General features: G+C 43.3%; 2 protein-coding genes across 3 annotated transcripts in view; one reads left to right on the forward strand and one right to left on the reverse strand.

The window, feature by feature from the left end:
• Positions 1 to 19,558, reverse strand: part of DNAH6 (dynein axonemal heavy chain 6) — a 244,563-nt gene extending 225,005 nt beyond the window's left edge. The window contains exon 1 of the mRNA XM_078444658.2: positions 19,143 to 19,558. Coding sequence (XP_078300784.2) covers positions 19,143 to 19,161 — 19 coding nt within the window. The 5' untranslated portion in view covers positions 19,162 to 19,558. The remainder of the gene's footprint in view (positions 1 to 19,142) is intronic.
• A 127-nt stretch (positions 19,559 to 19,685) lies between these two features.
• The window catches only part of SUCLG1 (succinate-CoA ligase GDP/ADP-forming subunit alpha), a 41,844-nt gene continuing 38,227 nt past the window's right edge, over positions 19,686 to 23,302 (forward strand). Inside the window, exon 1 of one of the 2 annotated variants that reach the window (XM_060656381.3) lies at positions 19,686 to 19,794. In XM_060656381.3, coding sequence (XP_060512364.1) covers positions 19,698 to 19,794 — 97 coding nt within the window. In that variant the 5' untranslated portion in view covers positions 19,686 to 19,697. Of the gene's footprint in view, positions 19,795 to 20,010; positions 20,140 to 23,302 lie in introns of those variants that run through there. The other variant, XM_060656388.3, reaches the window with a different exon arrangement.

A 23,302-nucleotide genomic window follows, 5' to 3' on the forward strand; every position in this document is an offset into this window, starting at 1 on the left:
TTGTCTCCAAGCTCAGCTTAATGACACCCATTCCCTGTCCTTCTCAGTGTGGCCTTAGTTCCCCATGCCTAACCTCAGGACAGATGCCCATATGCCCTGGCAGGGAGTGCTTGACTATTGTCCTTAAAATAAAAAAAAACCCGAATAAGCAGCCAGTCCTGGCTCAGTCCCAAATCAGTTCTCCTTTGAATATTTATTCATTTACTTATCTATTTATTTATTTCTGAATATTTAATCTCGGCATCTCACCCCTGTTATAGACTGAATGTTTGTGTCCCCATAAAATTCATATGTTGAAGCTCTAACCCCCAACGTGATGGTATTTGGAAGTGGGGCCTTCAGGAGGTGGTTAGGTTAAGATGAGATCATAAAAGTGTGGTTTGCAGGAATCACCAGAGAGCTTGGTTTCTCTCTCTCTCTCTCCATCTCCCCCCATGCCCCACCCCCACCCCCCCAAACCCCACTATAAAGACAGAATGTGGACCTCTGCAAGGCAGAAAGTGAGTTCTCACTAGAAACACAATTGGCCAGCACTTTGATCTTGGACTTTCCTGCCCCCCCAGAACTATGAAAAATAACTGTCTATTGTTTAAGACTAAGTTATTTTGCTACAGCAGCCTGAGATGACTAAGCTACCCCTTTATCTATCTTCAGGCCTGAAGCCGTTGTGTCTACCAAAGCCATCCATCCCAGCTTCCTCTTAGGCCATTTGTCTCACTTGCATAGTAATTGGATATTCTGGCATCTATAAGGATAACCCTTTAACCTTTTTTTTTTTTTTTTTTTTTTTTTTTTTAAGATTTTAAGTAATCTCTATACCCAACGTGGGGCTTGAATCACAACCCAAAAATCAAGAGTCCCACTCTCCACCAACTGAGCCAGCCAGGCGCCTCACTCTTTAACTCTGTAACTCTTAACTCCAGGAATTTAAATTACCCAGGCCTGGCCAAGATTCTTGACCAAGGAGTTCAAATTGGCACAACGTTTTGGAGAAAAATTTACAGAAGTTGTTGATTTAAAAAAAAATTTTTTTTAACGTTTATTTTTGAGACAGAGAGAGACAGAGCATGAATGGGGGAGTGTCAGAGAGAGAAGGAGACACAGAATCTGAAACAGGTTCCAGGCTCTGAGCTGTCAGCACAGAGCCTGACATGGGGCTCGAACTCATGGGCCGCGAGATCACGACATGAGCCGAAGTCAGATGCTTAACAGACTGAGCCACCCAGGTGTCCCTAGAAGTTGTTGACTTTTTAAAGTCATACATACCCTTTGGGGACAATTTCCCTTTTAGAAATCTACTATAAAAAATATTTGATCAAGGGCACACAGATTTTTATAAAAGCTACATTTAAATAAAATATAATATCCAAACTACAGTATACATTTAATCGGTATAATCAACTGAAGCAATAAAGGAGAGCTGTAAGTATTGACATGACATGGGCAAATGTACTCAATACTTAAGTAAAAATGTTTCAGAATATAATGCACAGTGTTATCCAATTTTGCTAAAAATTACATATGGTGTGTAGTCCATATGGATAGTTTCAATCTGTGTACATATATTGTCTCTATACAGTTGTGATATTATGATTTATAATCAGAAATAATATAGTTGGTCTTCATCCACTGTTTCTGGAACAGAGCTCCTAAAACCTTTAGAACTTCCTAAGTGATAAGGGCCATAAAGGTTTCCTTTGTTAGGTTAATGAGGTGACATTTCAAACTTTTAAAAAATGTTTATTTATTTTGAGAGAAAGAGAACAAGCAGGGGAGGTACACAGAGGGAGAGAGAATCCCAAGCTGACTTCACACTGTCAGTGCAGAGCCCAATGCAGGGCTCAAACTCACAAACCATGAGATCATGACCTGAGCTGAAATCAGAAGGCAGATGCTTAACTGACTGAGCCACCCAGGCCCCCCCTCCCATCATGTTTTTAGACCCTTCCTTTCAAAAATAAGGGCTCAGGATTGCTAGACAATTCATGGAAGATCTCTCACACAAAAGACAGAAACCAAAACATTCAAATAGGAAAAACAAATTGAGAGGTAAGCATATGAGTTGAGATGATCAGAGTCTTTCTCTTGGATTTCAAAGAGTGGACCTGAGTGAGAGAATCTTCTCTTCTTCTCTAGCCATGGTGCTATTAGAATATGAGCCTGGAGTTCCTGGAGGCCATATTCCCCTCTGGAAAGGGAAGGCCACAGTTGGCCACATAGAAATGGAAAACAGACTCCAAGTCTAGAGACCCAGTGACTTTTCATGCCAAGATCCATTATTTCTAAGGCTATTTTTGCTTTTCCAAACTTTGGTTGTATGAATCAATAAAAAGTCCGACACCACTTTTAAAAAGCCTAAGTTTGAATAGATTTTCTGTCACTTGCAACCAACTTGTCCTGGTGGGCCTCGTGAATGGCACTGCCTTTTTTCACATCTCTGTTTTTTTAATCCATACTCTACATACAGAAAGTTTCCAAGTCATCTTGGTTTCCCTGTTTAAAATAAGGATCACAGGGGCACCTGGGTGGCTCAGTTGGTTAAGCGTCCAACTTTGGCTCAGGTCAGATCTTGTGGTTCATGAGTTCGAGCCCTGCATCGGGCTCTGTGCTGACAGCCTGGAGCTTGCTTAGGATTCTATGTCTCCCTCTCTCTCTGGCCCTTCCCCTCTCGAGCTCTGTCTCTGTCTCTGTCTCTCTCTCTCTCTCTCAAAAATAAGTAAACATTAAAAAAATAATAAAATAAAATAAGGATTGCACAACTCATGAAGGTAGATACATGAAATTTCATTGAACATGGGATGGTTTTGGCAGACCCAGAATACACTAAACTTTTCATTATCTCTCACAATGGGGTCCTCCCTTTCCAAATTGGAGATTTGGTCCTCCCCAAAATAAATTCTAAAGGAATATATCTGAAAGACAAATATTGGGCCACAAAACAAAGATGAAGGGAAAGAAAGGAAAATTCTGTGTATTAACTAACAGCATTTGTCTTCCACACATTAGTGAGAAGCGGCTGTATCAGTTAGGGTTGTGTTTAATAGCAGGTAAAAGAACACCACCTCAAGAGTTGCTTAATTAAACAGGATCATTGGGGGTCACTGATATTGTGTGTTTCTATGATTCTCTTGGCTTTTTCATTATGATGGCAATAGAGTTACAGTCTCAGCCATCATGTTCACATTCAAGACAGAAATAAGGAAGTAATAAGAGTCAAGGGACAGATTTGTCTCCTTATAGTAGAAAAGCAAAAGCTCTCCCAGAAGGTTCTGTGTTAGATAAAATCTTTATGTCTCATTGGCCAGAACAGGGTCCAGAGGTTACATATAGCTGAAAGAGAGGCTGAGAAGGTAGGGAAAGGATTGTCATAAATGGCTTGGAACTATCATAATCCGTTACCTAAAGCTAGCCATATTGTCCACCCCCCCCCCCCCCCCAAATTAGAGTTCTACTGTCAGGGAAGAAAAGGCCAAACCATGCCATGTGGGAAAGTATGCCCACCACAGGAAGCAATGGAGCAGAGTATGATGCTGAAAACATGGCTGGAACTACAACTCTCACACCTTGCTGGTGGGAAACCCAAAAGGCACAGTCACTTTGAAAAACAGTTTGGTGGTTCATGACATGCCTAAATGTGCTTTGCAGATGTGATTAAGGATCTTGAGATGGGGGAACGTATCCTAGATCACCCCCAATGTAATCACAGGGGTCCTTACAAGAGGGAGGCAGGAGAGTCAGAGTTAGAGAGAGAAGTGCTAAGGAAGTAAGGAAACAGAGGTGGGTGTGGTACACTTTGAAGATGAGAGAAAGGGTCATGAGCCAAGGAATGGGGGTGGCCTGGGGATGCTAGAAAATTAAAGGGTCCTCTCTCCCAGCCTCCACGAGGGACACAGCACTGCCAACACCTTGATTTCAGACTGCTGACCTCCAGAACAGTAAGAGAATAAATCTGGGTTGTTTTTAAGCCACTAAGTTTGTGGTCATTTGTTACTGCCTAGTATTCCTCTCTTTGGGCATCCAGACCAGTTCTTATTTTTCTGTGCACATCTTTGTAAGTATGTCTGCACTGTCTTCTTTTAAAGTAACATCTTTATTGACCTGTCATTCATATACAATCAATTTAAAGTGTACAATTCAGTGGTTTTTAGTATAGTTACAGGATTGTGCAACAATCACTGGTGAATTCTAGAATACTTTCTTTTTCTAAATGTTTATTTACTTATTTTTGAGAGAGAGAGAGAGAGAGAGAGAGAGAGAGAGAGAGAGAAAGGAAGAGCATGGGCAGGAGAGGGCAGAGAGAGAGGGAGACGGAGAATCCCAAGCAGGCTCCGTGCTGTCAGCACAGAGCCTGATATGGGGCTCGAACTCACAAACCTTGAGCTCATGACCTGAGCTGCAATCAAGAATCAGATGCTTAACTGACTGAACCCCGATTCTAGAACATTTTCAAACACCTCAAAAAAGAAACCCTATGCCCTTTAGCTGTCATCTTCTATTCTTCCCATTCCCTCCAGCCCTAGGTAACTACCAATCTAGTTCCATCTCTGTAGATAGGCATATTCTGGACATCTCATATAAAAGGGATCATACAACATAGGGTCTTTAGTGACTGGTTTTTTCCCTTTGCACAATGTTTTCAAGACTCATTCATGATGTAGCATGTATCAGTACTTCATTTGTTTTTATTGCTGAATAATATTCCACTGTATAGATTTATGCCACATTTTATTTATCTATTCATCAGTTGATGGGCATTTGAGTTGTCTCCACTTCTTGGCTATTATAAATAATGTTGCTTATAAACATTCAAGTTTTTGTCTGGAAGAATAGCACATTCAGTTAGTTATTAACAAGCATTTATTAACTGCCTATTATGTACACAACACAGGGGTAGGAATGGGGGTTCTGGGGGGGGGGAGATGTAGGAGGGCAGATACCCAAAAGAACTATAAAATGTAGCTCCTGTCCTCTGACTAGTTGGGGAACGCAGACAGGGTTTCAAGAAATATTTAAATAACGAATGATAATCATGTGAATTATTTTCTTGGGATAATTTTCTTTTCATGTCTAAGAACAAAATACCCAATTTATATTCCCCGACTGAGTATAAAAGTGGGCTGGAGTCTTTAGAGTGTAACAGTTAACAAAGACAAGAGACAGGACCGCTTTAAAAAAGACAGCTTTGACGCGTATACATATCACACAGGGTCATGATGTCCTAGAGTAGGGTGTTTGTCCCCAGAGATGTTTTCCTCTAGTTTTCGTCATAGACAGGGACTTGGTACCAGGTCTAAAGACCTCAGTGTCAGGCTGTCAGGGCTGACCTCAGTTCTCCTTGCTGACCTGGGAAAGGGGGCCGTCCTTGCTCTCTGGCTGCTTCTTTCAATGGACCTAAATTGCATTTGTGAAAGTCTAGCAGGATTTCATCAAGAGCAGGCTTCAGGCCTCTAATTCATAGGCAGCATCATTAGCATCATTTGCTGAGTGTCTGCTAATGCCTGAGATTTAGCAACAAATCTTTCCTGTGTTGTCTATGGCTTTAATGCAGGAAATAAATTTGAGTTCTGTCTGCATCATCCAAGGATCAGAGGCAATGGCTCATTGACTCTGCAAGAATTGCTTTTTGTCATCCAGGGATACAATACAAACCAGACTCCATGTGGCTGTGAGGCATGAATAACACTGCAGTTTCTCAAGCTGGCAGGGATAAGTTGGGTTTTGTCATTCATTCATTATATAGCTGAGGCAGTGCCACTTGTAACTGGTGTGCCTGAATTTGAGGTGTTTAGATGTGATAATATCCATTTATTCAGCATCTTCTTTTTTAAAAAAATAAACATATACTTATTATTTTTTATTTTTTGAGAGTGTGTGCATGTGTGCAAGTGGGGGAGGGGGAGAGGGAGAGAGAGGGAGAGAGAGAGAGACAGAGAGACAGAGAGAGAGAGAGAGAGAGAGAGAATCTTAAGCAAGCTCCACACCCAGCTCAGAGACTCATGCGGGCTCTATCTTACCACTGTGAGATCATGACCTGAGCTGAAATCAAGAATTGGATGCTTAACTGACTGAACCACCCAGGTACCCCAACACCTTCTACTATGGTCCACATTTGATCCTCAAAATAGTGCTGAACAGTATAGGAGGGGCAGAAATGCATGTTACCATTTGCCAGATGGTGAGACTTAATGCATAAAGAAAATTCTGGGGCACCTGGGTGGCTCAGTCAGTTAAGTATCCAACTTGAGCTCAGGTCCTGATCTTGTGGTTAGTGAGTTCAATCCCCGCGTCCGGCTCTGTGCTGACAGCTGAGAGCCTGGAGTCTGCTTCATATTCTGTGTCTCTCTCTCTGCCCCTCCCCTCTTGCACTGTGTCTCTCTCAAAAATAAACATTAAAAAAATTTTTTTAAGGAAAATTGTACCGTTAAGAGTCTTAATCAGTACCAGGACCAAAATCTCAGGTCTCCTGAGCCCCAGACCCTATCTGCCACTTCTGTCCATGGTGAATAAAGAGAAATAAATACCTGTCTGAAGCTAAGGAAAATGTCCAACCTGAGGCCTGGCTGTTATTGGCTTCTTTGGCACCTCCAGCTGGAGTCTACACCTTTCCAGGTTTCAGAAAGCCTCCTTGCTCACCATTGAACTCACTGCTGAGCATCGGTCCAGACACATAGGTGATCCTGAATAAATATTTGTTGAATGAATGAGTGATCGATTGGTTCTAATCATTAAATTCCTTCTCGACCACTGAGTCCAGATAGTTTTGTAGAACCGGTTTCCTTTGGCATCTTTGTTCTTTGCTCAATGTTTTGTTCTTAAATTGCATTTGCCGTGAAAGAAAACTCCTTTCTTGCATGGGAAAGGCAAACAGCCATGCAAACCTGGAAGATAGCCAAGTCTGCATGGGCAATAAAGGAGGCAAGCCAGTTAGCTATTAACCAGCAGACAAGATAATTTAGCTACTTTTCAAGCTCTAGGTACCTCTCTTTGGAAGCCCTTTCCATACTTTTTCCAGCTCAGAGTAGTAAGGCAGATTAAGGCCTTGGGCAATCACAGTGTGCACTTCCCCTCCCTCCTCTCCCCCAACTGCACCTAGGTGACAGCAGATTAAACAGCAGGAAGCTTGAGGTGTGGTAAGTAACAGACAGGCAGTCTGCAGGCTGAGGGGTAAGTATAGCTGGAAAAGGGCAGCCTCAGGAATCGAAGTTCCTGGGGTCCCGGGGGGGGGGGGGGGAGACTTCAATGGCTTCTTACATTTTCCTTAAATTTCAAATTTACCTTGGTTCCATTTAAGGCTTATTTCCCACTGATGACCTCTCAAGGCATTGGGCTACAATTCACAGAATTGTGAAAATATTAGGAAATGTTTGAGAGGTGCAGTAGTGTAAAGATGTGTGTAGGAAAAGCTAATGTCTGTAATGGGAAATGAGGCAGAAAAGCGAGTTTGGGGGTGAAGTCAGAGACCTCAGGGATAAGTGCTAGCAGTTAAGATAAAATATTTTCTACTTTATCTCACCAAGTTGATACTGTGCAAAATCAGTTTTCACTTCTTTTTTTTTTTTTTAGCACATAGTATCTCACAAACATTTATCCTATGGTGATTGAAGATTTTTGAACATAGGGACAGATCTGTCTATGACCAGGAAGTAAGCCCTCATCAGACAGTGAATCTGCCAGCCCCTTGATCTTGGACTTCCCAGCCTCCAGAACTGTGAGAAATAAATTTCTCTTGTTTATAAGCTACCCAGTCTATGGTATACTTCTATAGTATTCTGAACAGATGAAGACAGCACTCTACCCTAGCCAAACACCATGGAAAAAAACATGGCCCATCCCCACCCGTCAACGAAGGCCAAGTGGGTGACCTAAACTTCCATACTATCTCAAGGTGCACCCCCCCTTCCCCTGCAAGAAGATCTGGTGGAGGGCTGGTACTTTCATCCCGACTCAGTAATAATAAAGCTCCTCCTCCCGCAAAAGGGTATAAGTGAAAGCCATGTGGGATGCTAACTTCCATCCCCACCCAGCAGTAATGAGGCACCCCTTCCCCCTCTTTTCCTGGATGGGGTCAGAATTGGCTAAGTGGGAAGCCGGAACTTTCACCACCATTCAGTGGTAGCAATGTATCCTCCACCTCCTGAACTATCATTGCATTTCCTGTAAACCTATAATTCTTTCAAAATAAAAGTTAAAAAAAAAGACTAAAAAATTTGCTGTCCTCCTTCTCATTCTCTCGTGATCATGCTAGATGACTGTATATGGTTGGGGGGAGGGACAGCGGGGGCAGGGGCATAGGCAGCAAAGAGAGAGATTGACCAACCCAACATGACTGAGCCAATTTCTAATTGTTTCCCAATTGGTAAATACTTTGAAACAGTCTCTCTTTGCAACATTCTGTTGTCCTCAGCACCTGCTGGCACTGCTGACTCGTAGTATGCAACAGGCATAGGAGTGTAATCAAGGCTTCAGGTACGACTCCTAAACACTACTGGTAGAAAGCAGAGAGTTGCCAAATGCCAGGGGCTACATGAGGATCATCGGGGGAGGTCTTTAAAAATACAAATTCCTGAGATACCTCATTTAGGAGATTCTGATAGCTTAGATCCTGAAGAAGCATCCCTGGGCGAATGCCCCAGTGGTTCCTATTGGCTCCAGCTTTGCTTTGACTCGGCGAGGGTGGAGTCAAGGTTAAGAGATGCGTGTGCTGATCCTTGATCACTAAATATATGACGCAGGGCACGTCCTTTCTCTTTACTCTTGTTCCTATATTGCTTTTGTGACAGAGAGGTTTTGTTTCCCCAGGTCTAACTTTCAGAATAAAATGGAATTAAATAAACCTGTTGACCTCACTGCTTTGTTCGCCACCTCCCCCTTGTCTGACACCCGCGTTTTTAACTGCTTCCTCCGGGGACCTGAGTCCCGTTTGCAGGGATAGTTAGAAAGGGAGGCATGGAAGGTCTCCCAAGCCCTACACCGAAGCCACGCTCTTGGAACACTGGGATCCCCTCCGACAACGAGAACAAACTGACTGCAGAGCTTAGAGTGCCATTCAGAGCCACATCTGCTAGACCCTGATGAGAGACATTCAAGTCTGCCCCAAGGGGCTGCCTCAAGACAGTCGTTGTTGGAAAAAACAGAGTTGTGAATCTGGGGTTGCTGCCCATCATGAGTGAGGACAACTGAGCTGGGCAAATCCCCCAGGTGGATTTAAGGCTTTAGGAAGACAACCTGCTTTCAGCTTCCTCGGGGGCAACAGATTGTACTCTCTCTTTTTATTATTTTTTAAAGATTTTATTTTTAAGTAATCTCTACAACCAACATGGGGCTTGAACTCACAACCCTGAAATCAACAGTCACATGCTCCGTCGACTGAGCCGGCCGGGTGCCCCTCTTTGTCTATCTTTTTTTAAAAATGAGTTCATTGTATTCAATAGCTTGATACATTAAGTGCCTGCCCATCTGGTTTCATTTCACTTTCAGGAAGACCCAAAACTTTGGTCATCTATTTCACTCAGAGGTATTACTTACATGTCAGCTTTTTCTTTTTGTTTTTGTTTGTTTGTTTGTTTTGGCTGTCAATACACCATAAAGGTAACTAATTGGATCAGAGGGAAGGTGAACTAACACTCACCAAGGAGCTTTTATGTGTCAGGAAGTGTGCAATGTACTTTTGGTATGTATTGTTTCTTCCATTCTTTATAATAACCCTGGGAAGTAGGTGTTATGATCCGTATTTTATATATAAATATAAAAAAATGTATGGTTTGTGGAAGCCATACAAGAGGGATACTCTCCAGAAATTAAATTTGTGAATGTATATGTGGGTGTACGTTGTGTGTGTGTGTGGGGGGGGGGTTCTCCTCTTCTTTAGCAAGAGAAATTGCCATCCGTGTCACGGCAGAGGCAGGAAATCACCTGGGAACCTTTGAAAACAGCTTCCCTTAGATGGGTAGGGTGGACCAACCTGGGATCACAGGATGTGACCACTTTTACAGGCAGGTGTAAAGGAGGGACAATTGTTTGGGAAGTGTGGGTCACCAGAAACAGAGGATGATGGATCTGCAAGGTGGTAGATACATGGACTAGTATTGAACCAGTACTCCAGGGTCACTGTGGCACTGCTCAGTAGGAGAGGGGGGCTTAGCAATCAGTGCTGCCTGAGAACATGGACTTGCACAGCCTGGACTGCTGTCACCTATTTCTGTCAGAGTAACAGAGCCATCTGGATCATTCTGTGCTCCCTTAAGACTGTCATAAACATTCAGAGGAGGGGTGCCTGGGTAACTCAGTCAGCTAACTGTCTGACTTCGGCTGGGGTCATGATCTCACAGTTTGTGGGTTCGAGCCCTGCATCAGGCTCTGTGCTGACAGCTCAGAGCCTGGAGCCTGCTTCAGATTCTGTGTCTCCCTCTCTCTCTCTGCCCCTTCCCCACTCACACTTTGTCTCTCCATCTCTTAAAAAATAAACATCAAAAAAAAAAAAAAAAAAAAACATTCAGAGGAACAGAATGGGAGGTAGACCTGAATGTCTGATCTTGCTGTTTCCTGCATATGGAGAAGAAAGCAGAGCATATGAGTTGCTCCTTGAGCTTCATGACATATAAATGAGGAATCGGTGATACTGCTGTGGGTGCCAGGGCAGAGATTTGGGCTCTGGACTGTCTGATGGTGAAGCCCATGTATATTGTGTTCTATATGTTTGTGAGCTGGGTCCCCTTCACCAGAACTGGGTGAACATGTAGAGGGTATTTTCACTTGTTTTCATTTTAAATCTTGTTTCCTTCCTATTTACCATTTCATCTTGCCTGTCTTTGGACTAAGTTCATAGAGAATCTTTTTTTTTTTTTTTTTTTAACGTTTATTTATTATTGAGAGAGACAGAGACAGAGCATGAGCAGAGGAGGGGCAGAGAGAGGCAGAGACACAGAATCCGAAGCAGGCTCCAGGCTCCGAGCTGTCAGCAGAGAGCCTGACTCAGGACTTGAACTCACAAACTGCAAGATCATGACCTGAGCTGAAGTTGGTTGCTCAACCAACGGAGCCACCCAGATGTCCCCCTTTAAAAAAAAAAAAAATTTAATGCATAGAGAATCATTTTTAAGGAAAGATACCATGTTAACTGTTATTAAGCACTTGACAGTCTTAGCCTAAAATCATGAAGTAGAAGGGCGCCTGGGTGGCTCAGCCCGTTGGGCGTCCAACTTTGGCTCAGGTCCTGATCTCACGGTCTGTGAGTTTGAGCCCTACATCAGGCTCTGTGCTGACAGCTCAGAGCCTAGACCCTGCTTTGGATTCTGTGTCTCCCTCTCTCTCTGCCCCTCCCCTGCTCGCACTTTCTTTCTTTCTCAAAAATAAACAAATGTTAAAAAAAAATGATGAAATAGAAATAAGCAGGGCTACTGGGGCTGTGTAGGACTTTAGGGTCTTAATCCATGATAGCAGGACCCAGATTCCAGGGAATGGAGTCTCTTGTGTCTTTGCCTCTGCCTGGAGCACCTGCTGCCTGCTGCTGCCCGCCCCACTGGCACCTGCATTGACAAGTGTACACGAGTCTTTCCAAACAGTCAGTCCCAATGTTCTTGGTAGAGGAGCCAAGACAGAAGCATTCTCTTAGTGAAGGATTTGGGTGGAGTTGTGAGGATGCAAGATCTCGTGACTTACTTGAGCCATACCTGAAGGATATGCCCTAGATTTTTCAGTTAAATGAGTCTGTAATAATAACAGGCAGCACTTATTGTTTACTATTATAGACTCTTCTCCAAGTGTTTTATATGGAGTGTCTCATTTAATGCACACAACAAACCTATGAGATAAGTACTATTATCCCTACCTACAAGGGAGAAATGTGAGGCACAGAGATTTCCAAGAGACATATAGAACTGGGAAATATCCAATGGGGCAATGATACCATACAGTTTAGGGTTGAGTTTTCTGCTGAATAGAAACTATTTACATCTCTACCAGACAAAAGTCTGTAAGTTAAGAGTCTGGGTCCTAATCACATCATTTCATTCATAAAAAAACCAAAACTGCTAATTATTTCTTTTTCTGGTTATAAAAATAATGTGTTAACCTTGGAGAACTTGGATGATATCAAAAAGAATCGATCACAAAGTAGAAATTATCTGCAAAATTTATAATAAATAAGTATACTATTTTTGTATTAACTGTGAAAGAAAGTTAAATAAAGGTTCATCTTTCTAGAGAATGAAATAACAGTTTGGAAGGCATGTTAGACAATGGATTGAAAGGTGTACATCCTTTTGAGTCCATGCAGATCTTTTCAAATTCTGTCAGGTCATATTGGACTTCAAAGCCCAACACTAGCCACTTAGTCCACAAATACGTGAAACCCCAATGAAAAAGGGGCTTTCATAGCTCCAGGCAATGAAAATGCTGAACACAGATGAGTGATGGGAGCCTGAGTTAGAGATGCCATCACTTGGTAGCTGTTGGAGTTGTTTTTTGTGGAGTGCTTTGTCTTCTAGGAACATGGGTCCCTCTCTTCCACCTTGGAGTCCTTTCTCAGGCCACAACCAGCATCCTAAGATCCCTCTCCTTTCTTTTCCAGGGGCCCCAGGGCTTTTTTCTCTTTTTAGTACTAATTCCTGGGACTCTTCTTTGCCCCTCTACTAGACCGTAGGGTGGGAAACAATGTCACAATGTTTTCAGCTACATTCCAGAATCTCATGGAATCTGGTTCTGTCCTGGTATCCCGGATTTTCATCTGCTACAAAAAATTAAAAAGTACACACACACACACACACACACACACACACACACACACGCACACAGAACTAGAAGATGTATTTGATGAAGAAGGAAAGTTATCTGAGAAGGAGCAGAGGTGGGTGGAAAAACAGCTTTCCTGACTATAATTCCAGAAATTCTCCACATGAATCACTAATTTGTGTGAAGATATAGGTGATCTCTGTTAAAATGCACAAGAAACCTGTAATTTGAGAGACAGAAGCAAAGTCCTAGTGTATTTAATCCCTGAGAAACAGGACAATGTCTGCAGAAATTCTTAGAGGTGGTGAGAAAATGGCGGGATCCAGCACAGAGCAGCATGAAAGCACTGGCTTTCTAGGGAAAAGGAAAGGAGTCAGTCTTCACAAGAAGGGGAATCTTAAGAGGGACACTCAAACCAAGCTGTCTTCTTTATGGTTTTGCTGAGGACTGACTCTTGCTTTCTTATCAGACTTTCTCCCAGAAAGGGGCATCCGGTGGGTATTGTGATGCACTACCCAGATGCAGGACGTGTCTCCTTCAATGAAGGACATGTCGCCCTCCTACCTGGGAGTGCTATTGGTAGAGAGTCTTCTTCAGTTGTCTCTCAGCTCTCCCAACCCTTTCAGGAATTTTCTGAATGCAAACAGCTGCCTCAGCCACGATCCTACTCACACCTTGGTGACAATCCATGTGGGGTTATAGAAGCCTGACCATCTTGCCCGATTCAGGGCGATTCTGAAGGGCATTGGCCAAGACTCTGTTATTGGACCCGCACCACAGCTGGATCTCTCCTTCCTTCCAACTTTGCTCTCTTCCCTTCCCTTCTGTAGGAGGTGGTCCCCAGCATACTCTTGCACAGGGTTTTCAGGGCACCAAATCTGCAACAGGGATCAAGTATGGGGAAAAGAAATTAGGTTTGGAAACCACTTCCTCTAAAGGAGAGATCGAAGCTCTTGACATTCTTGTGAGGATCTAACACAGATGAGACCTCCCCTTTGCAGGTGCTGAGTGGATAGATCATTCAAAGAACTGTAATAAGCTTTCAGGAGGACCCTGCAAGTGCATTTCAGAAAGTTCTTTGTCCTCAAGACAGCTAAGCTGGCTCTCCCCTATAAGGGGAGAGGGAAAGAGTCTGCCTCCGCTCAAATCGGCCAGTGGTGTTAGTTGGCTCTTAGAATTGTGCTGTGTGATTCTGCCTCTCTTTGAAGCTGCACTTGAGATGAAAATAATCCCCAGTCTTTGTGACTCATGTCTTGTAGTTTTTCAAAAGCTGGAGCTGTGTCTGAGGTCAAGTGTTTCTGATTTGTGTTGTGCCATCTTCCATAAAGTAGGGCGAAGGATGCAAGCTCCTATACTCTACATTTGTTTTATGAAGGAATTAGTCACACCTATAGTGGAGCCTGAGGGATTAGGCTGGCTCATCAGCCCCAGAGGCCCCAGCCTTTCTTGGCTCCAATATGTTTCTCTTCGAGTGTGCTTGTGCCAGTGAAGATGAAGAAGATTTTCTCCCTTTGGAAGGCTGGCAGTTTTGTTTTGTTTTGTGCCCATAAAGAAGTTGGCAGAACTAGTCCAAGATGCAATGGACTGAATGTTTGTGCTCCCCCCCCCACCCCCCATTTCTATGTTGAGAGCTACTTCCCAATGTGATGGTATGAGGGGGTGGGGCCTTTGGGAGATGATCGGGTCATGAGGGTGGAACTCCATGAATGGGATCAGTGTGCTTATAAAAGGGAACTCAGAGCACTGTCTTGTCCTCTTTCTGCCATGTGAGGCTACAGAAGGGCCAGCCCAGAAGAGGACCCTCACCAGAACCTGACCATGCTGGCACGCTGATCTTGGATGTCCAGCCTCCAGGGCTGCGAGAAATAAATTTCTGTTGTTTATAAGCTACCCTGTCTGTGGTACTTTGTTACAGCACCTTGAGCTAAGGCACTAGACAAGGTTCTTTTTGTTCCATTTCCACATGGCAGTCAGACTGCCTAGGTGAATACACACAAAGCTTTGGGGCACCCAGATTGCAGCAGGGAGGTAATCTGTAACATTAACTGATGCTTTTCCTTCCAGTAGCTCCTTCTTTGACCCTCTTCTAAATATTTCTACTCCTTCCCCTTACCAATTTATTTCTGGCACTCTCAATTGCCCCCAGGAAAGGAATGTGTATCTCAAAGTCCCTGAGAATGGCAGAAACAACTTAGATTTGGACCAAAAATGTGAGTTAATGTTTCCAAGACCAGAAAAGGATCCCAGGCTAGGAAATGAGCAGGGAACCAGGAGAGCTTAGGCATTGATCCCGCCCCCCCAAGTCCCCCTACTTGAAGGTGGAGGGAGGTGAGTAGTCAAAAGAATCACCAAAATGAGTTAAGGGATACACGAAGCAGGGTGTATTTGTGTGTTCAGGTTGCCATAAAGAAATACTACAGACTGGGTGGCTTAAACAACAGAAATTTCTCACAGTTCTGGGGACTGAAAGTCCAAAATCAAGGCATTGGCCAATTTGGTTCCTGGTGAAAGTTCTCTTGCTACTTTGCCGATGGCTGCCTTCTGGCTGTGTCCTCACATGGTGGAAAGAGGGAGCTCTCTTGTATTTCTTTTTTTTTTTTTTTTAATGATTTTTTAAAATGTTTATTTATTTTTGAGAGGCAGATAGAGCATTAGTGGGACAAGAGCAGAGAAAGGGAAACACTGAAGCAGGCTCCAGGCTCTGAGCTGTCAGCACAGAGCCTGATGTGAGACTCAAACCCATGAACTGTGAGATCATAACCTGAGCCAAAGCTGGACGCTCAATTGACTGAGCCACCCAGGCACCCTTCTTGTATTTTTTTTATAAGAACACTAATAATATTGGTGTTTAACCCTAATTTACCTAATTTAACCCTAATTACTTCTTTACTCCAAATATAGCCATCAGGGGGGCTAGGACTTCAACATATGAATTTGGAGGGTGGGGAGACAATTTGGCCCATAGCCCAGGAACTTGTTGCTCTCAAGAAAGAGACACAGAAACAGAGAGAGACAGAGACAGATGAGAGAGAAAGCAAGCAGAATGGTTACAAGATTCTGTTAAACGGTGCATCTAGGCAAGCAGGGATGTTAGCTATGGTCCAGCACAGCACCAGAGGGGTTGAATGGTTCTCACGCACCTAAGAAGAGCCCAGAAATAGCTGGTAGAGCCAGACCAAGAGGAGCATTGCAAATAGGAGGAAGGGATGATACAGCACTAGCTGAGAATGAGATGGAAGGATGCACATGAGGGGCTGCCTGTACGGACAAAGGACCAAATGCTTCTTCTGCCTCATCCAACTCACCCCAACATTCCACCAGAAATTTAGACAAAACTCTGGTGAAAGAAGATGGATTTGAAATCCTGGAAGAATTGGGGCTCATATTAAAATCAAGGTAAAATACAGAACGAGAACTCCTCTTCTATATATTAAAAAAAAAACAAACAAATCCGTATTTCCTTTATCAGTTAAAGAATCCACCAGAGTCTTGGTCAGATTCTCTTTTCTGGTCTGATTGGGGTATACAGATCAGTGACAACAGCTGATTTATTTCCTTAAAAATAATGCAAAGGAGAGACTTTGTTCCAATAGTTTGAACCTCATTACTTAGCTCAGACCTGTCAAGATTCTTGGTTGCAAGATTCTTGGTTCTTCAGAATAAATTAAGCAGAAAAAGACACGGCCGTGGGACTGCCAGCATGGATAGTAGTCACCTTGACTGCTGGTCTCCTGACTCCCCCACCAGTCCTGTTTTGGCCCTTTTTATTCCCACATTAGTGGCAACACAGAAGGGTGATGTGGTGGGTAGGAGAATGGATACATATGTATGCTTGTATGTGTGCAAAGTAGATCTGGAAGTCTACACAAGAAATTGGATAATATTGATTTAACCTGGGAGAACTGGGTAGTGGGGAAACAGAAGAAAGATTTCTCACTATATAATTTTTTTGTAACTTTTGGATTTTTATTCGTGGGGAAAATAGCCTTAATTAAAAAAAATTAATAATTCTAAGTCCCATTAAATCCAATTCAAAAATGTAAATCTTATACCTAATTCAAAGCTCCTTACCCCCTCCAATGTCTGGTGCGATCTATGGCTCCACAACCTGCAGCTGGGAAGGAGTCAAGGTCTGTTTACTCCTCCTTCTTTTACTCCTTCTCCTCTTCCCTTGCTTTTGGCTCCTGCAGGGGTGGGGTGAGGTTTGGATAAAATCTCTTAAATGGGGTGATCTGAGGTTCTCTCTGGTCTTTATGCTCTGGAATGCTGTGGGTTTCTCAGTAGCTCCTCTCCTCCCACCCTGCCTAGGGAACCCCATCTGCACAGTATCCTGATGAGTTATATGCTCTTTGGCTGACCTCCTGTAAACCTCTCCCCTACACTGTCCCCCTCCTGCCCCTGGAGAGGGGGGAATCTTCCATGGTTTTTTATGCTATGGTTCCTTGTCCCAGCAGGAGATCCTTAAGGGGAAGCTCAGCTTTCTTTCCTGGCATCAATTTCACCCATGGGATTATTACACATTTTGCCATACCAAACAATGCCCTGCCTCCAAGTGAGGGTTGTTCTAGGCAGCCTCCTGCCTGGAGTTCTCCAGACAGGAAGCAGATATTAGGCTTTATGTTTAGGTCTGATATCCAAACTCAAGTTTTCCTGAATGTTCTTTGACTAGATCTACTTTAGGACACTGGGGTAGGTTCATGAACTTCTGCAGTTCTGCAAGGATTTAGCCTTGATTTAATGCCAGTCCTTTTAGTAAGGAGCCCTTTGCCACGAACTTGTCTGGTGGGGTGAGAGGAAAGGGGAACCTCAGGGGACAACTCATGACTCAGAATTCTCTCATTCAATGAATTCCAGTCTTTTGCTTATTTGAGTTGCTAGGGTGTGAGTGGGAGAATCCGAAAACAATTCTGTCCTACTCTTATTACAATCTTGAGGGAGGTATCTCCTAGGCTTCCCTCCTTAGAATGTGGAGTTACTTATGGCCTTTTGCCCTCATCTTTGGGGCTTTAGCCAAAGTTTGGACACACATGCAAATGTCCTATTCCACATCTGGTGGAACTTCAAGACATCATCCTGCCATGTGAAGATGAAAGTTCTTATCTTTAATGATAATAACTACCATTTAGTGAATGTTTATAAGGTACAAAGAGCATTAACTGCTCACAACACTATTATGAGACAGGGATTTTCATACCCATCTCAGTGAGAAAAACCAGAGGTCACACAGCCCACAACAGTATGGGAATTTGAATCCAGATCTGTCTGACTCCAAAACCAATCTGCATATAAAAATAGGTAGTATAGTTAGTGTCACTGCAACTGTCTCCTATCAATGAGCTATAGAATTGGGGCAGAGGTGTAGTTATTCTGAATGATTGAAACACCATCAAACTTTGTGTGTGGATTCAATAAATAAATGTATATGCTATTTCTTATCTGTCAATTCAAGAAATAATGCTCAACAAATAATGAGTTCTCTTTTTGTGCCAGCCATTGTTCTAGATGCTGAGGATACATCAGTGTACAAAACAAGCTAAAATCCGTGTCTTGTGGGAATAAAAATTCATTACAATCATACCAGAATTCTATTTTTTGTCATCACGCATTTTACCAATTAAAGAAAACTAAAAACATAACTATCATCATGTAAATGTTTAGGAAGAACTTTGCTCTTGAAAATGAGTCTTCATACTAGACCTATTTGGAAACCACTGTTTATTTTATTTCATTTGATGGGCAGGTGGATAGGGGTAGAGGGAGGGAAAGAATCTTAAGCAGACTCCATGCTCAGTGCCGAGCCAGAGTGGGGCTTGACCTCATGACCCTGGGATCATGACCTAAGTCAAAATCAAGAGTCCTTGGCTCAATCTGGGTGGGGTGAGCCACCCAGGCACCCCACCACTGATACTATTTAAATACATGATCGCAAGAACATAACACATTAGATAAGGGAGGGATTTGTGAGTAGACAAGTCCAACCCAGGACTGACAATATCTGGATCCTAGAAGAAATATTGGGAAATCTCTGTTGGGTAATCCTACGCATACATCGCATAGCTCAGTATAAATTGTAATTACTACGTCAGTAAATTATCATAATTCTATTGATGAGAATGACAAGGAACCTCAGATCATGTTTGGAAGCAGGGAGAGAGATTACTTTATCTGTTTACTCTTTGACTCTTGGACTCTGAGTTTCCTTCTAAACCACTTACAGGAATGACCGGTTTGTTTAAAAAGGAGCAGTCACATTTGATCTATAACTTCAATGTTCCAGGATCCCCAGGGAAGAGTCACTCATTCACTTAGTGCTAGTCAAAGGCTGTATGATAGCTTGTTTGACCAAAAGATCCATATTCCAAGAAATTAAGTGTCAGTAAGGTAGTTTTTGGTCTTTCTCGTCATTTCCTTACCTTCACTGGACAATAGCATGAACTCACATTGTTACATCGGTAATTCTTCCAGGTCCTCACAAGGGTATGTGGTGAGGAATAATATTGGCCTCTCCGTATGCCAGCCGAGATAAATGAAGGTCCAGATTGGTTTAAGGATACGGAAAGTTCTGCACTGCTCTTCGCACTTCATTCCTCTTGCCACCCCATCTCCTGGGTTTGAGTATCCCCTTTCCCGCTCGCTTCCCCTCCCGCACTCCTCCACCTAAACCACAAACAAGTCGAGGCCACCAAACTACATTTCCCACAATGCTACGCGCCGACCGGCCTCGCGTGAGGTTTTTCCTAAGCTGCCGTTGTAATTAATGTTGAATTAAAGCCACATTTCCGGGGAGCAGCCGAGTTAATGTCCTCTTCTCCGTTAAGAGACCTCTTTTCCCCTCTACCTACTGTGTCCAATGTTTGGCGAAGTCTCTGCGGCGGAACATTCATTTAGGCGACTGCCATGGCCACCCATTTCCTCTTCGAGCCTCGGCCCCTACCAGGTCCCCGGGGGCCTGGGAGTGTCATTGGTGGATGACCGCAGCTCTTGCCGCTGCCGCTGTCACTGCGACCATGGCCTCTGGCAGCAGCTGCCTGGCAGCCGCCCGCCTCCTGTCGCGCTCCTTCCTCCGTGAGTCCAGCCGAGACTCTCTCCTCCAGGTCTCCAAGAGTTCCTGGCCTCGCCGGGCCCAACGTCCCGGCCCAGGCCGTGGCTGGGCCCTCCGGGGCCGGACCTCAGCGGGGGCCTGGGAGCCGCGAGAGTGCGGCCCCACGTCGGGGACCTCCTGGGGCGGAAGGAACTTTGCTGGAGCTTTGTGGGGTGGGGGGCGTGACTTGGGCTGCTGGCCTAAGTAGGGTGGCCGAGCCAGGATTCGGGTCTGGGAGCCCTGCAGACCTGGGGGCATGCTCTAGCGCCCGCGATGATGAATGGCCGGATGGGGGCGGCATCTAGACTGCCCCTATTTGGGAGTGAGAGGTGAGGTGGTCCAGGATGAACTCAGCTGGGAGAGTTGAGCGTCTAGATTGAGAGATGGGGGAAGAATGTCTCAGCAAATTGGGGAGAGGGAGTAAGGCTGCCGCTTGTTTTTGGTTTCGTTTTTGTTTTTTCCCTGTGGATTGTAGACTTAGCAGAAAGCTGGGTTCTGCACCCCAGAGTCAGCATAGCCCAGAAGACTCCTAGAAGTTTAGGTTTGGCTGGTACCTTAACCAACTATTTGCAGTGTCTCCACCAGGCGGTGTGGACTCCTCGGTTCCTGAAAATTTAATACCCAAGGTTGCTAGTCTTTGAGTAATGCTGACTATTGAAAATTCTTGCTGTGTTCAAAGTCTCTGTGTTAGGTTGACTGTATAGGAAGAGACTTTGAAATTAACCATATCACATTTGAAGTCTGGTTAGTCCCTTACAGTCTGTGTAGTAACCCTAGGCACTTTTCTGAATCTGCTTCTCAATTTCTGTTTCCAATCCCATGAAAATAATATTTTAATGAATGTGAGACATCATCACTTGTATGGGGCACCATTATTTTGTCTACTACTAACAGTAGAAAATGATTGCTAATTAAAATTGTGCCATGCCATTATGAGTTGTCAGATGCATCCAGATTTAGAAGATCTTGAAAAGTGAAAAAATGTGCATCCTGGAAATGATGAAGTACAGGATAATCTGGGCTCACTGTGCAGAATTATTGAAACAATTTATATAAGGTACCCGGGATGTAATACACACTCAGCGATAGTTTTATTCTTCCTTTCTTACACTTCACCCCTAATTCGGTTTGTACTGAGTATTGGACAAGACTTAATTCATTTCTTGAGAAGATTACATTCCAAAAGTGTGGGAGGATGAGTATGCACTTAATAGCTACACTTCCTTAACCAGACCACATCTGGTAGGACAAACATCTGGCTAGATAACTTTGGCAAGTAGGAAAAAGTTGGGTTTATTTGGGAAAGTTTTCTGGAGATTCTTGTGTATAATTTAAAGGACAGTTGAATGTATTGTAAGCAGAAGAGAAAAAGGGATTAATTATAGCCATGTCATTCTCACCTGGGGTCCTGCTCCTCTGAGTTTCTGAAAAATCCTAGCCTCAGGTAGGTCTGCTGTCTTAGTAGGAGGAGAGTCTTAAGAGAAGTGTCTAAAGAATCAGGATCTTTAATCCACGCTTACCAATATTTAGTAACCCTTTGCTCACAGAACTGGGAGCTCTTTTTTCCTACACAGGGCCTTAAAAAACCATCAGGTGTAGTTTTCTGTTGCTCAAATGGTCTTCATTTATCCTAGTCATGTGATCAATCTGTTATTAAGAATCTGAGAGTCTGAGATCTAAACTAATTTATCTCCTATATTAGAGGGGTTACAGACTATAGTGTTTAGTGCAGAAATCCCTCTAAATCCTCCAAATCTACTCAGGCCACATTTTTAAACCCATTTCCACTTTCACTAGTAAAACAGCAGCCACAACAGTTCCACCTAGCAAACTTTTTTTTTTTAGCGTGGTCACAACTTATTTATGCTCTGAGGTTAGTAATAGAACTAGAGATGCTAGAGAATTTTGTTTCCTCTGTCCTCTTAAGTTTCAGTAGCAACTGAAGGGTACATTTGTGCTGAAGGTCGCAAGTGTTGCAATATTGATTTGCTTTAGGAAAAAACCAAAAAAAAAAACCAACTCAAACACTTTGTAGGTGTCTTCCAGAGCCCTGTTGGAATGTTTAGAAATTTTTGAGCCCAAACAACCCAAAGAACAAAGCAAGAACAAACCAGTTTTATAGTTTATGAAAAAAGGGAAAGAATCCAGTTGAAGTGAGGAAAGAAAATAAAATGAAAAATAAGGAAGGTTTCTTCCATGAGCCAGTTTAACAATTTTATAAGCACATTTGAAGTTGAGTTAGTAAAGTGTTTCAAGAAACACAAAGCTATGCAAGGTCATTTTATTTTTATTTTTATTAATGTTTATTTATTTTTGAGACAGAGAGAGACAGAGCATAAATGGGGGAGGGTCAGAGAGAGAGGGAGACACAGAATCCAAAACAGGCTCCAGGCTCTGAGCGGTCAGCACAGAGCCCGACACGGGGCTCAAACTCACAGACCGCGAGATAACGACCCGAGCCGAGGTCGGACGCTTAACCAACTGAGCCACCCAGGGGCTCCTACAAGGTCATTTTAAACACAAGCCAGGGATTCCTGTAGGTTGGGTCTTGTAGAATAAATAGGGAACAGAGGCAGTATATTTAGTCCCTGAATTATGGTATTTTAATGCCAGAAAGTGAACTTTACAATCCAACTGGTGTCATGTCTTTATTTGGCAAATGAGGAAATAAACTCAGAAAGTTTCCTGGCCAATATCAGAATGGATATTAGAACTCAGGTTTTCTGACTCTGTAGTATTCTTTTTACTAGTACATGCTTTGTGACACTATAGTTCCCTTCTGAAGCTGTGGTCTGTGGTGTTCTTTTCTTCTTTTCTTTTTGTCTTTCTTTCTTTCTTTCTTTCTTTCTTTCTTTCTTTCTTTCTTTCTTTCTTTCGAGAGCTCAAGCCGGGGAGAGGGGCAGAGAGAAAGAATCTTAAGCAGTCTCCATGCCCAATGCCAGTGCCTGATGCAGGGCTCAATCCCATAACCCTGGGATCATGACCTGAGCTGAAACCACGAGTCGGATGTTCAACCAACTGAGCCACTCAGGCACCCCTCTTTTTCTTTTTAATTTTCATTCTTTTTTCATTTTTGGCAGCCTTGTTTTTTGTTGAGGTGACTACCCTGCTCAAAGATGCCACCTGCCTTTTTCATGTGTTTGCCAAGTTGTGTAAGCTGATTTTGGAATCAGGCAAATATTCGGAAGTGTAGTTGGGGAAAGGGGACCCTCAGCAGTGATGTTTCTGATATTAGTATCTGTTGCCATTGCATCTGAGAAGCAAATCTCTATTTGAGAAATATGAAATGGTCTTCATCTAAGTGTACCAGCGTAGCCATGAGGAAGTAATGTGATTTTCTGACCTCAAATTCATTTTTCCACAGAAGCATAATTGGGGATGTTCAAAATAATTTCCGTAAGTATAGGAAAACAGTCTCGTTTTACCAAAGGACAGGAGTGTTGTTGCTATAGCCCCCCCCTTTTATTACATTATAATATTTCTAAAATTGAG

The sequence above is a fragment of the Panthera onca genome, chromosome A3 (genome assembly GCF_046562875.1).
Source record: "Panthera onca isolate mPanOnc1 chromosome A3, mPanOnc1 haplotype 2, whole genome shotgun sequence".
NCBI lineage: Eukaryota > Metazoa > Chordata > Mammalia > Carnivora > Felidae > Panthera > Panthera onca.